The 13,367-nt window shown below is 36.2% G+C and overlaps 1 protein-coding gene across 2 annotated transcripts; it reads left to right on the top strand.

The window, feature by feature from the left end:
- The first annotated feature begins 2,273 nt into the window (after positions 1-2,273).
- Positions 2,274-5,989, top strand: LOC131322474 (uncharacterized). 2 transcript variants are annotated; one of them, XM_058353803.1, is made up of 5 exons: positions 2,274-2,557; positions 3,169-3,488; positions 3,596-4,802; positions 4,914-5,148; positions 5,213-5,989. In XM_058353803.1, exons 3-5 carry the CDS (start codon positions 4,326-4,328, stop codon positions 5,596-5,598), a joined length of 1,098 nt encoding a protein of 365 aa, XP_058209786.1. In that variant the 5' UTR covers positions 2,274-2,557; positions 3,169-3,488; positions 3,596-4,325; the 3' UTR covers positions 5,599-5,989. The 2 variants fall into 2 exon arrangements, with proteins under 2 accessions (XP_058209786.1, XP_058209787.1); XM_058353804.1 differs by lacking the exon at positions 3,169-3,488 and having other exon boundaries at positions 4,325-4,802.
- Positions 5,990-13,367: the final 7,378 nt, after the last annotated feature.

Genomic DNA, 13,367 nt, shown 5'->3' with positions numbered 1-13,367 from the left:
GAGATAGACTCTATCACAAACTCGTAATAAAATGAAATTCATCTTCTACAGCAATTAAAACTCTAGAGAGTGATAATCATTTAATCAAGAAAGAGTTTGAGATATAATGCAACACATAGTCTTAACCTGTTTGGGATTTCTTGTCCTAGTTTGGAAAGAGTTCTATGGCTTTCTACAATATGCAAAGTTTCGGATAGTCTTAAAGGGTGCTCCGTTAGGAGTTTGCTGGAACCTCTAACATAGCCCGTGACATGCCGGGATATTAGGTGAACTCAACGTGGGTTGCTCGCTCGATGCACATGAAAAAGAATTAAATAAAGCAAATATTAATTCTTTGTTGAACTTTCGGGTTATAGCTCTCAAGTCCCCAGCAGAGTCGTCAAAAACTATAGACATCTCCCAAACGGGGCATCTCCATACAGATTGATCATGTTTGTTTGTTTCTACTTCATAAACCAAGATCGTGGATATTCCCATGGCTAGGAATATCGCCACACGATAACAGTTATCATCAAAACGGAGTCGCCACCTAGTTTATAAAAACTAGAAAAAACAAGTAGAGATTCCGGATACGGGAGTCAAAAGTACAATAAGGGAAAGATGTTAGGCACCCTTCTTTACCCAATCGTGAGACTGGCCCATAATCGTTCGATACAAGATATATATTTGCTTTATTTAATTCTAAACACATGGACTGGCTTTTAGCCTTTAATAGTAAATATGGTGAGCCAGGACAGTAAGTAAGGCATGAATGAAAATAAATAGGAAAACAACACACTGTCCCAGAGAATGGATCCCGCTGCCGGTGAATTGATTTCACGGTCGTAGGATCCTACTGGATTGATGAACCGGTCGTGGGAATGATATCCTAGCCGGTGTTCTTCCTCACACCAGAATGAAGAGTTAATCAGGAATTAAAACACTACGATTAAAGTATAAAAACAAAAGATGAATCAAACCATAGGCCCCTGGGCCTTACCACCTTGATCCCTCAGTGCTTGATTGCTTCGGATTGAGGGTGATTGACTGATTTTCTTCTCGAAACCCTAGGATTAGGGTTTGCACTTTGGGGTTTGATCGCTCGGGATGCGGCTGCTCACAAAGGTTTAGGGTTTTTGTAGAGAGGATATGAGAGATGATTTCTACAGAGCTTAGAGGTATGAGATGGATGAATTGAATGTTAATTTCAGAACCCTGAGGCCTCTTTATATAGGCAATTGGTGACTCACTCCGGCCAATCAAATGGCGTGAATCAATAAGGTAGTTTAGGGTTAGAAGATCTCTGCTCAAATCTCTTTTCGTAGCCCTGAAGAATTGGAAAAAGGCTGCTAGGGTTTTGGTATGTTGATCAAACAAATGACAGAACATTCTAGAATTCTGGAAAAAGATGATCTGGCGGCTGAGGAATGGATCTGGCGGCCGAGGAATGGATTTGGTGGCCGAAGAATGGATCTGGTGGCCGAGGAATTGATCTGGTGGCCGGAGAATGGATCTGGTGGCTGAAGAATGGATCTGGTGACCGAGGAATGTTAAGGTCGATAGATAGATTCTCATAGGATTCTGTATTTCTGTCTGAAAAGCTATTTGGCTCTGAATTGGATCCTCTAAATGGCTAAAAGTACTCACCAAAAGTCCACGGGTTTACGAGAAGTCAATCAGCAATCACTGTATCCATTCATCATCGGGATGGTTCCCAAGGTGGGACTTGAAATAATCATTAGGCCAAATTGGGGTGTCTACACTGCCCATACAACATTTGCTGAACCATTTAATGATTCTCAATGCCCGGGAGTGCAATGGCAATGCTGGTTAATGTCACCATTAGCAACATCCAACAATACTGAACCTGTTTACTATCAAAATCTACAACCCCTTTGAAGCTATTATTGGATTTTCGTAAAAGCTCTGACAGATTGTGTGGCTGTTGACTTTTACCCATGTGAATCAATTGATTCAATTCATGACACATATTCTTCAAAATACTTTTGGGCAACTTTGCCTCACCTTCAAGTCGCAGAACTGGTGTCCATTTTCCACCACCCTTTGATTGCAGTTTCTGCGCTGGCCGGTTGCACAAAGGTGCAACATTGTATCTCTCCCTTTGTGTTTCTGGTTCCTTTTCTTGGAAAATATCCACCAAGGTTCTCGGAAGGCCTATTGCCTTGCAAGGTCCATGGACACAGTTTCTGCGAAAGATGTGGTAGGGAATAGTGATGTGCTTCCAGTACTGGTGTCCTTTTTAAGCTTTATTTCCATTCATTGACTGACTTAGGGTATGTTTGATAACCTAATTCAGTACTTAAAACTGAATAGGTTAAGTGAAAATAAAATAAGTTGGTTTGATAACCACAAAAGAGTCCACTGAACACGCTCAGTGAAAGTAAAGAGTTAAGAGTAAAAAAATAAGTAGGTCCCCCCTACTTATCACTTATCGTTGAACACGCTCAATGTGAGCCCGATGTTTTCTTTTCTTTTTTTTCTTTTTCTCACGTCTTCGTTCTCTTCCTTGCCCTCGCCTCCCATTTTGACCCCACAAATGACGAAGACCCATCTCCAGGTTTGCTCTCTCTCTCTCTCTCTCTCTCTCTGCCATGGCCTGTCCATGTATTTTTAGTTTTTTACTTGGGGTTTCCGATTTATATTATTTGAGATGTGGGTTTTTAGTTTTTTCTTTGAATTGCAATTGAGAGAGAGAGAGAGAGAGAGAGAGAGAGAGAGAGAGAGAGAGGGCTTGAAAGAATTTCAGTTTATATTCTATGGGTTTAGGCAACTAGAATTTTAGATTAGATTGATGTTTTTGAGAAATTGATCATCATAGCAATTCAGACAGAAGAAAGATAATTCAAATTAGATTGATGCTTTTGAGAAATTGATCATCATAGCAATTCGGATAGAAGAAAGAGGGCTTGAAAGAATAAGATACGTAGAGTGTGAACCAAGGTTCAAAGGCGGATCATTGAATGTTACATCCCTGGTTATGATAAGTTTCCTGGATTTGGGACACCGAAACCACAAGCTTGGTTTGACAAGTTTATTTTGGGTTGGCTCTTGTTTGTATTATAGTCGTCATAAGTAGAAAATTTGTCTTGGTAGCTCAACTGAGACATTAGTTAATTAGATTCAATACATTGATTCAGATGGATTAAAACTAAAGATATTTTCTCGTAGGGATGGCTTCTGGAGATGCTGCTAGAGCAAATTGGAAAGATCCAGATCTCTATAAACTTTTTATAGATTTGTGCTTGAAAGAATCTACGGAGAATGGTAAAATGGCGGTAGTTAAAAAAAGAAAGTTGGGACAGGATTCTAATAGCTTTGAACAAAGAGAAGGTCTCAACTTAACTCAAAAACAGGTGAAAAATCATTGGGATTTTTTGAAATCAAAATATGGAGAGTAGTCAAAGATAATCTCAAAAACTAGTAACGGTTACGATCCTGTAACTAATACCGTCAACTGGAGTACAGAGGAATGGAGTGAGTACATACAGGTATAATTTGTCTCTTATGTTAAACTTTTTATCTTGTGGTTTCAAAGCTTTTGAAAGCTAAAATGATACTCAATGAATATGAGATTTATACAATTATAATTTTACAGGCCAACCCCAATGCCAAACAGTTTCGATATACTAGATTACAATATTCGAACAAGTTAAAAGCATTATTTGACAGTGTTAGAGCAACAGGAAGATTTTCATGGGGACTGTCAAAAGAAGGGTTTCCTACTTATGGCACTCTGTCACAATCACAAACGTACATTAATCTTGACATTAGATCTCTTGAGACACCTTCTTCGCCAAATGGTGGCGTGGAAAAACATGGTAATAAATGGCAAAAGAAAAACAAGTCATCCGATGATCTTGATAAACAACTGCTTGAAGCTCTTCACACTTTACAAAGTTTTGATGGGCCCACACTAGAAGAATGCAATCGTATTCTAGATGATATGCAACGTTTTGATATGAGCGACCCATTATATATAGTTGCATGTAGCATTTTTTGCGAGAGCAAGGCACACAGGGAGCAATGGATGCTATTACATAAAAAACGAGAAGTAGTTAGAGAGAGCTGGATAGAGTTGAATGGCAAGAAGTTAGAATTACTTTGAATTATAGTGAATAGGCAGTTGATTTTGAACTTGAGACATTGCTTGAGCTTGTTCTTTCTTTTCTTTTTCTTTTTGATTACATTTAGGAATGGGTTTGCTTGGAAATTGGAATTGTTTTTGTTATAAAGTTTAATATTTATACCTTTGTATTTTTTGGTTGACATGTCATTATATTTATCTCATCTTTATCTAATTAAGTACTTGCAATGTTTGGCGCAGCATGTTGTCTGATAAGCAAAAGAGTGCATTAAAGATTATCACACTTATTTTGATCATCAAAATATTGAGGACAAAACGTATTGGAAGAAGGCCTAATACTGACTCTATGCTTACCGAACCTAGATATATGAAAGAACTTGTAACAAGAAACCCTGCACATTGTCAGGAAATGTTACGGATGAAAATAGAAACATTCGTATGTATGTGTCATCACTTTCGTATTAGAGGAGGGCTTCAAAATAGTCGTTACATATCTGTAGAAGAAAAGGTCCCAATGTTTCTCATAGCATTGAGTCACAATATACGGAATCATTTTGTCAAAAGAAGATTCAATCATTCAACACAAACAATACATAGGTATTTTTATGAAGTATTGCATGCAATGCTGAACTTCTCAAAAGAGATGATTGTTGACACACCTTATGATCAGCTGGCACATCAAATACGAGAGAACCGTCGTATTAGACACATATTTCAGGTACTATTTCATTTAGAAGGTACACATTTCAATTGGTATTTATTTATATACTGTGCATAATATGAATTATTGTGCTTTCATTTGCTAATTTATAATTTAAAATCTTGTAAGGGTGCGGTAGGTGCGCTTGACGGAACTCTAATTTCAGCAGTTGTGCCACGTGACCAACAAATTCGATACAGAGGACAAGGAAGGGGAGAATGTTACCAAAATGTGCTTGCTATATGTGACTTTGATATGTTGTTTACATTTGTGTGGGATGGTTGGGGAGGGGTAGCACATGACTCACGGGTGCTAAGAGAAACTATGAGTGATCCAGCTAACAACTTTCCAATTCTTCCTCCAGGTTAGATGATTGTTTTGAATTAGATGCTAATATTTCCTAGCATAATTGTTCTTCTACTGTGCAGGAAAATACTTTTTATGTGATGCAGCATATACTCATACACATAGATTTATGGCACCAAACCGAAATGTGTGGTATTGGTTAGCTGATTTCCAAAATGGTTGGCATCCTAGGAATAAAGAAGAGCGATTCAACCTTGCACATGCGAGGTTACGGAATGTGATTGAGCTTGCTTTTGGAGTTCTGAAGTCTCGTTTTCCAATACTAAAAAGGATGTCATCATATCCTTTTGCAGTACTAAGAAATATGGTGATTGCTTGCATAACCATGCATGATTTTATTCGGAGGACTTGCATTTCAGATCAATTTCTTGACGAATTCAACGTTCCAAATGCTTCTTATGGCAATGCTCAACATCATGTGGATAATTTCGAAGCAGGTGGAGGATGAACCCAAGCTGATCAAATTTTTATGCTCACCTTACTAGAGCAAATTGCAATGCAATTGAATTCTATAAACTACTCTTGAGTGTTAAATTTGATTTTGCTACTTTAATATTTGATGAAGTTTCAATGATCAACAATATTTTGAATAGTTTTTTAGTGTCTTTCTAATATTTTGTATATAATGTTATTATTTTGATAGCGGTATCTCTGTCTATATATATAATTGATTATGATTTACTAGTCATGAATGTATGAAGGGTAAATTTGGAAAATTAATGACTTTCAGACTTAAGCTCACTGGACAAATCAAACAGCTTATTTAATTCAGTGCTTAAAATTCAGTACATATCAAACAGCTTGTTAGCTTAAACAATTCAGTATTCAGTTTCAAGTACTTATTTTATAGTTTTCAGTTTTCAATTTTATCAAACAAAGCCTTAGACAATAAAGGACATCGCTTGTAGGGTTGCCTACTTATAGACCCTTGGCTCCCAGCTTAGAGTATCTCCAACTCACCGGGCAAATTAATGAGCCTTGTTGGCAAAATTGACTACCCGAACCCACTTTTCTGTTGGAATTAACCTTGTAAAGTTTTAAAAATTGTAAGAGTATTTTATTGGAGAGACATGCCTTTTCTTTTATCTAGAAGGTGTGAATGTGAAATTTTTTTTTTTTTGAATTGAAAGACATTGTCTTGAATTAAAGGGTATGAATCTTGCATTGGGAAGAGGTGTTTTGAGTATTATAGATATGGAAATAATGGAATCACCCTACTTTGATTCATGTTGAAATAGAGCCTTGAGTACTATATTTGCATAAGCACGTATTTGCACTCGAAAAACACTTGTACAACACAAAAATTTACACATATTTACTTCATCCGTTCCGATTTGTTTGTCCATTTTTTGACTTTTTGAGAGTATTTGACCTCTAAAAAAATTGTCTATAATTTTCAATTCGTAATATTTTTAATATTTAATATAGATCTTGTTTAATAGATCTCAATTAGTTTTTATTATACAAAATCTTCAAAATCATAAAAAAATATTATAAAATGTAAGATATAAGTATATTTTTGAAAGACACAAATTTTGATAATTGGACACACAAATTGGGACGGAGGGAGTACTTGCTAAGGGAGGACCCGGGGACCCTGCCGAGCGGCACCCCTGCCGAGCGGGTGCCGAGCGGCCAATCCGGCCGTTCATGTCAAAATCGACGGCCCAGATCGAAACATCTTTTCCTTTTCCTTTTCTTTTTTTTTTAAATCCATTCGGTATCTTTGCATCCGGACCGTCCAAAACACTTTTGGACGGTCGAGATGCGCCAGGCACCCCTGCCGAGCACCCCTGCTTGGCAGGGTCTCCCAGTCCGCTAAGGGAGGGGGGTCTCATGCATACTTCACATAAATGTATATATCTGTAGTGGGCCGATATATCCGAAGGTTCAAAGGGGTCAGAGGGGTGACAGCACTGTTGACTCATCGTCCAGTTGTCTCAGTTCGTTCCTAGGTAAGGACATACCTTGACATTTAACATCACATGTTTCCCGAACAATGGGTGGGCCTCCGGGCGTCCTTCCGAGCTTCCTATGTATAGCCGAATGTTTAGATTCTAACTTCGCTCGGGAAGTATCTTTATCGCTCGGTGAAGTCTTTCCACTCGGTAAACCTCCCGTTGTTCGTTGGGAATTGTTTACGCTCGGTGGGACTGTGGGCATCTAGTAACGTGTTTACTCGGGATAGCGTTCGGACACCGCCTTCGTGGAATCTTCTAGAAGCTTCTGATAATATGTGGGTTATCATTTCTGATAACCGAGGTGACATCTCTAATTGATATGACTTGTCTGACATTGACAAACACGGCTCTGTAATCTCCAAGAAGCGGCATTCATTAAGTGCTCCTGACATGCATGTGACGTCATCCGAACGTAGTAGAGCACGTGGATTGCAGAACCAGCCTGTTCAGCACACTAAATCTTTACCTATAAATAGGAGAATGCCCCTTCTTCTTTTTTTTTTGGGGGGGGGGGGGGGGGGGTTCTCCCATTTTACTCTCTTCTCTCCCCTAGCAAATTTCTTCCCAAACTTCTTTCTCCTCTACTTACTGACTTGTTCGTCGAAGCTTCTTCCCGGAGGAATATCCCCCTCCGGTTTGCAGGTACACAAAGATCAGTTCAGCACTTCCACATTCCATTAAAGAGAGAAGAAGGTTCAAGAGAGTCACGGTGAAATCAGCCCCCACAATATCTGCTCGCATAAATATATTTCCTACAAATGTCATGTCAATTTTTGTCCTGGGTTTAGAGTTATGATGTGTAAACAGTATAATCATCTTTTTAAATTTCTGATACATAATTAAAATGAAAGAATAGGAAAAGGAACTATGTCCATCACACTGCAATCTTAGAATCAGTCAACTAAAAATACAAAGGAAGAGGAAAAACATTGCACTTTAAAAAAATAAAAATAAAAAAACCCAGCACGGGTTATAGTGTCTATTCTAGTGGATAAAGGGATTGATTTCATAGAATTAATCGAGTTGCAAGAAAGCTAATTCGGACAAAAGGGGGACATCTGCGTTCAAACGTACAATAGAAGGGTGGGGAAAATATTGACAATTTACCAGCAACCCCATATGAAGCATTTCCCATGGTTCGGATTTTTTTATCTGATAAAGTTTTATTTTTGATGGACTGAGACAAACAGCAGCAACTGCCTGGTGACCATTTGTACTTGCAACCCCATCACCTTGCCTCCCAATCAATAAGCCTTGTTTATGAAAATCTAAAAATATGCAATATGAATCTTGTTTAAAAGATCTCATTGAGATCTTTAATACGGTGCAAAAAAAATTAAAAAATTATTTTTCATTTGCATTATTTTTTAGTTTGAAAATATGAAATAAGTACTTATTTTTTAAGAAGGTGTTCTGGAACGGGCTCTAATCCCATTTTCTTCAGGAAGTAATCAAATTACATAACAACTAAAGCCTTAGCCGTTCCATTAAGGGTCCTTAAAAAATAAGTATTTATTTGTAATTTTCAAGCTTAAAAATATGAGCTTACTGAAATATAAAGATATGCAATGTCGATTTTATTTGAAAGATTTCGCTGTGATTTTTTAAACGATGCAAAAAAATTATTTTCGTAAACCCCATTATTTTTTAACTTGGAAAATAAAAATAAGTACTTAATTTTAAGAAGGCTTAGTGGAACGCCAAATCATGGATCTTCCATTGCACGAATTTCTCGAGAAACGAAGTCCTAAAGGTACTTAGGTTCATGGCTAGACCGACTACTCCAAGCTCATCCTTAAATCGAAGTAGTTAATTTGGTGTTTGATCAATCGGTTGGCCTTTCAACCAACCCTCACTCCGGTCCGGACAACCCTCCAAAACCACGTAAAAGAAGTATAAAATTAGAATGACCAGCCCAAACCGGTGGAGAACTGGTGAACTGGACAAATTTCAATGGAACCATATCGCCCTAAAATCGAAATAAAACATACTCAGGCTTGTTTTGGCTCAATAAGTTAACATGATTTTTTTTTTGTCTTTATTTAATTTTTTTTGTATTTATTAATTTTGTGATATTATTAATTATTCTCGTCTAGAGAAATTGGAAAAGTAAAAAAAAAATTGATCAATTTTAAAAAGACCAAAATAAGTCGAAAAGAGTATTTTTTTTATTTTTTTTGTCTTTATTCAAAACATTATGAGTTCCAATCATAATTTTTTACTTTTCAAATTCATTTGGTTGAGATAAATCAATAAATCATAAAATACACAAAATAGACAATATACAAAAAAGAATAAAGAGATAAAACAGTGGTTCTACTGGTACAGATTTAATATATGTACCAGCACGTACAAATGCTTTTTTGGGCATGTTTTGGGTCTCAAAAAAATTATCGGAGCATCACATTTTGTTTAGAATACTTTTATTTATGGTCCTTGCAAAAAATAAGCTCAATCCGGAATCAGCAAGGGCATTTCCAAAACATCTAACTTTGTCACATAATTCAGGCCTGAATTTTAAAGCAAAGTTGGATATTTTGTAAATAACCTTATCGATACCGGATTGAGTTTATTTTTTGCAAGGACCATAAAATAAAGTATTTTAAACAAAATGAACGGCTCCGATAATTTTTGAGACCCAAAACATGCCCGAGTACTGCTATGAGTACCGACCTTCCCCGTAGGGAAATCGTACCGACGGCCGCGCCGAGCCGTCTCCGGCCACCGGACGGCCGATCCTAGCCGTGCAAAAATTCTTAAAAAAAAACTGAGGGGGCTCTCGTAGGAATTAACGACATCCGATGTGTATAGCAAACATCATTTTTTTCATGTATATATGCATGTGTATATACACGAAAAAATGGTGCTTGATCAAGCACCCTACACACATATCGGATACCGTTGATTCCCGCGTTAGACCCTCAATATTTTTGTTTAGAATTTTTGGAATAATGATATAGGTACCGACGGCCGGGAGGAAAATCGTACCGAACGGCCGTGCCGGGCCATCTTCGGCCACCGGACAACCGATCCGAGCCGTCCAAAAATTTTAAAATAAAATACTGAGAGGCCTAACGCGTGAATTAACGGCATCCGAGGTGTGTAGGGTGCTTGATCTGAGCACCCATTTTTCGGGTATATACACGTATATACACATATACACGAAAAATGGGTGCTCAGATCAAACACCCTACACACCTCGGATGCCGTTGATTTTCGCATAGGCCCCCTCGGGTTTTTTTTTTTAGAATTTTTGGACGGCTCGGATCGGCCGTCTGGTGGCCGGAGAAGGCCCGCCAGCGGTTGTCGGTACGATTTCTCTCCCCTCACTGTCGGTACATATAGCATCACTCCAATTTTTAGACGACTCAGATCAACCGTTCGATAACCGGAGACGACCCAGCGCAGCCGTCGATAAAATTTCCCTAGGGGAGGTCGGTACCACCTATATCATTTTCGGTAACTTTTTATGCCAAAACAAGCTTCGGCCAGTTGGTACTGATTAAGTGCACCACAGCCCATTTGATTTGACACCTTTTCAGAGGCTTGTCCTTTTAACTTCAACCTTTTTTCCCCTTGTGTGGTTCTATACTTTTTCTATGATGCCCCAACGTGGTATTGGAGCATCATGCCCCTATGAAATCTGAGCCATTAGATCAAAATCGGAGTAAAAAGGTAAGGTGATTTTGCAAAAAAAAGTGGTGGTTTTGTTGTTTTTCCGCCACTTTTACTTACCACAAAATATGAGAATACTTACATGAACTATGGAAATACTTACCACAAAATATGGTCGAGTGGTCATTCCGGTAGCAGGTCACATAATTTAGGCGGGAAAATTCTTACTTTTTGGGATTTTATAACACCACACCACTTTTTACTAAATCCACTCTGAATTTTGTCTTTTACCTAAGCTATTGTGTAATGGACACATAAAAAATGAGGTGCAAATATAAATGTAGTTAAAAATTTTAAATTGTGTGTATATATTTCTTAGAACAATTTTTGAAAAACAAAAAATAAAAACCATGAAATTATAATATTCTCCAAATTATATTAAGAAAATAAAATAATTTATTTTTAAATAGCTATAAATTTTATGGTATTTAAATCAATGAATATTGAATGAGAAATGTTAATATGTATTTATTATTTTTGATAACTTAAAATTTATATTTATATTTAAACACATACTAGTACAATAATTATAATAATAATATTAAATCAGTGAATTTACCAAATATTAAATAATTTTTAATAAGACCTTTTATAGATTTAAGATAAAGTATTTAATTTAATTAGAGTATTCAAATAGATTTAGGTATTGAAAAAAATTAAATTAATTTTTGCAATCAATTAACATTTATTTTAACGATTAATATCTTAAATTGATATTAGACTTTTCAATTAGTTGATAGTGATCAATATCATTAGTAGATATAGTAGTTAATAATAGTGTGAGTTGACGGTGATTAAGTAATGAGTGATTTATATAATTGGACAATGTAATAGAAACCACTAATTATTAATTCATTATGTCTCTCTATTCAATACGCATGAATACAATGGGGTTAAATGAATTGGTTAATGTATGTTGGTAGTGATCAATGTCATTAGTAGATATAGATGTTAACTATAGTGTGGGTTGACGTTGATCAATGAGTGATTTATATAATTGGATAATGTAAAAGTAACCACTAATTATTGATTCATAATGTCTTATTCAATAAGCATTAATACAATTGGCTAAAATGAATTTGTTAATGTATGTTAATAGTGATTAATGTCATCAGTAGATATAGTAGTTAACATAGTGTTGATTGACGGTGATCATTAAGTGATTTATATAATTGGGCAATGTAAGAGTAATCACTAATTATTCATTCATAATGTCTTATTCAATAAGCATTAATACAATTGGCTAAAATGAATTGGTTAATGTAAATTGATAGTGATCAATGTCATTAATAGATATAGTAGTTAACAGTAGTATCGGTTGACGATGATTCACTATATTACACAAATGCATATCTACTCGATATTAATACCATACTTACCACAGAATAGGGTTAGACGTACCACGACACCTGATGATTTTTACTACCATTACATTCAGATGTTACTTGATAATGTGAACATGCCAGGGTTTCTGTTAATACTTACCTTTTCTAAAGGATACACCTACCATATATTTAGACTTTTCTGCCAATTTCATAGGTTCAACAAATCTAAAGAATTGCTTTAACACTATATATGAAAACACTTACCACCATATATGGAAGTTGTTACCACTAAATATATTGTGGTAGACACATATGCCACTAATGCGATGCTTACCATAGAATAAGGCTATTGATACCACAAAACTTGATTATACTTACCCTCATAACTGTCGATGTTTGAGCAACAAATGTAAGGCTATGAATTAAGAGTTTACTCATCATAAAATTGGGGCTATTACTTCTCGACGCAAACTTACCACGTTTTCAACTAATACTTACCTTGTTGGATGAAAACAATGACCATGTAGTCTGGGCAGATGCACATGATGTCCAGAGGGTTGCGAATCCTTTGGGTTCGAAAAATGTACGAATTTTTTTTATATATATAAATTAAATTTTTCTTAGTATTGTCGGGGTTGAGTTATCTGTGCAGGGTTAAATTTTTCTTAGCTATGTATTTTTGTCACCACTGGGTGAAAATCCTGGACGCACCACTGCAAGCAGTAAGATGTTTTTGACCACTTGTAAGGTGCTCTTACTTCTTGACTCAAATTTTACCAAAAGCACGAAATCATCAATAATGGCAAAAAAAAGAAAAAGGAAAAGGCCACCGAGGCATGTCAAGTTTGATTATCTACATGAGCCATATAAATAAAAATGCGCCAATTTGCAATTTACATCCAGCAGAAAGAGCCACATCTATTTATTTTTTATTTTTTATTTTGGTGAACCACACAACAAAAAGAAAGTCAATTAACATCCAACGAAAGAGCCACATGTATTTAATTTATCCAAAATCTGTGGCAAGTATGTCCATCTTTAAGTAAAATTTGTAAAAACATTTTGTAGTCGTGGAAAATATGTTCATTTCCACAATAAGTACCTCTAGCTGTTGATTTTCTTCCAAAGTGTGTGGTAAGTATGTCCAGTTTTAAGTAAGTAAATCCACTATTCGTGGTAAGTATGTTCATTTCCATAGTAAATACCTCCAACAGTTGGCATTACTTTCTTCCAAAGTCTGTGGTAAGTATGTCCAG

This window comes from Rhododendron vialii, chromosome 4a, assembly GCF_030253575.1.
Source record: "Rhododendron vialii isolate Sample 1 chromosome 4a, ASM3025357v1".
NCBI lineage: Eukaryota > Viridiplantae > Streptophyta > Magnoliopsida > Ericales > Ericaceae > Rhododendron > Rhododendron vialii.
This window is presented reverse-complemented; position numbering and strand designations above follow the sequence as displayed.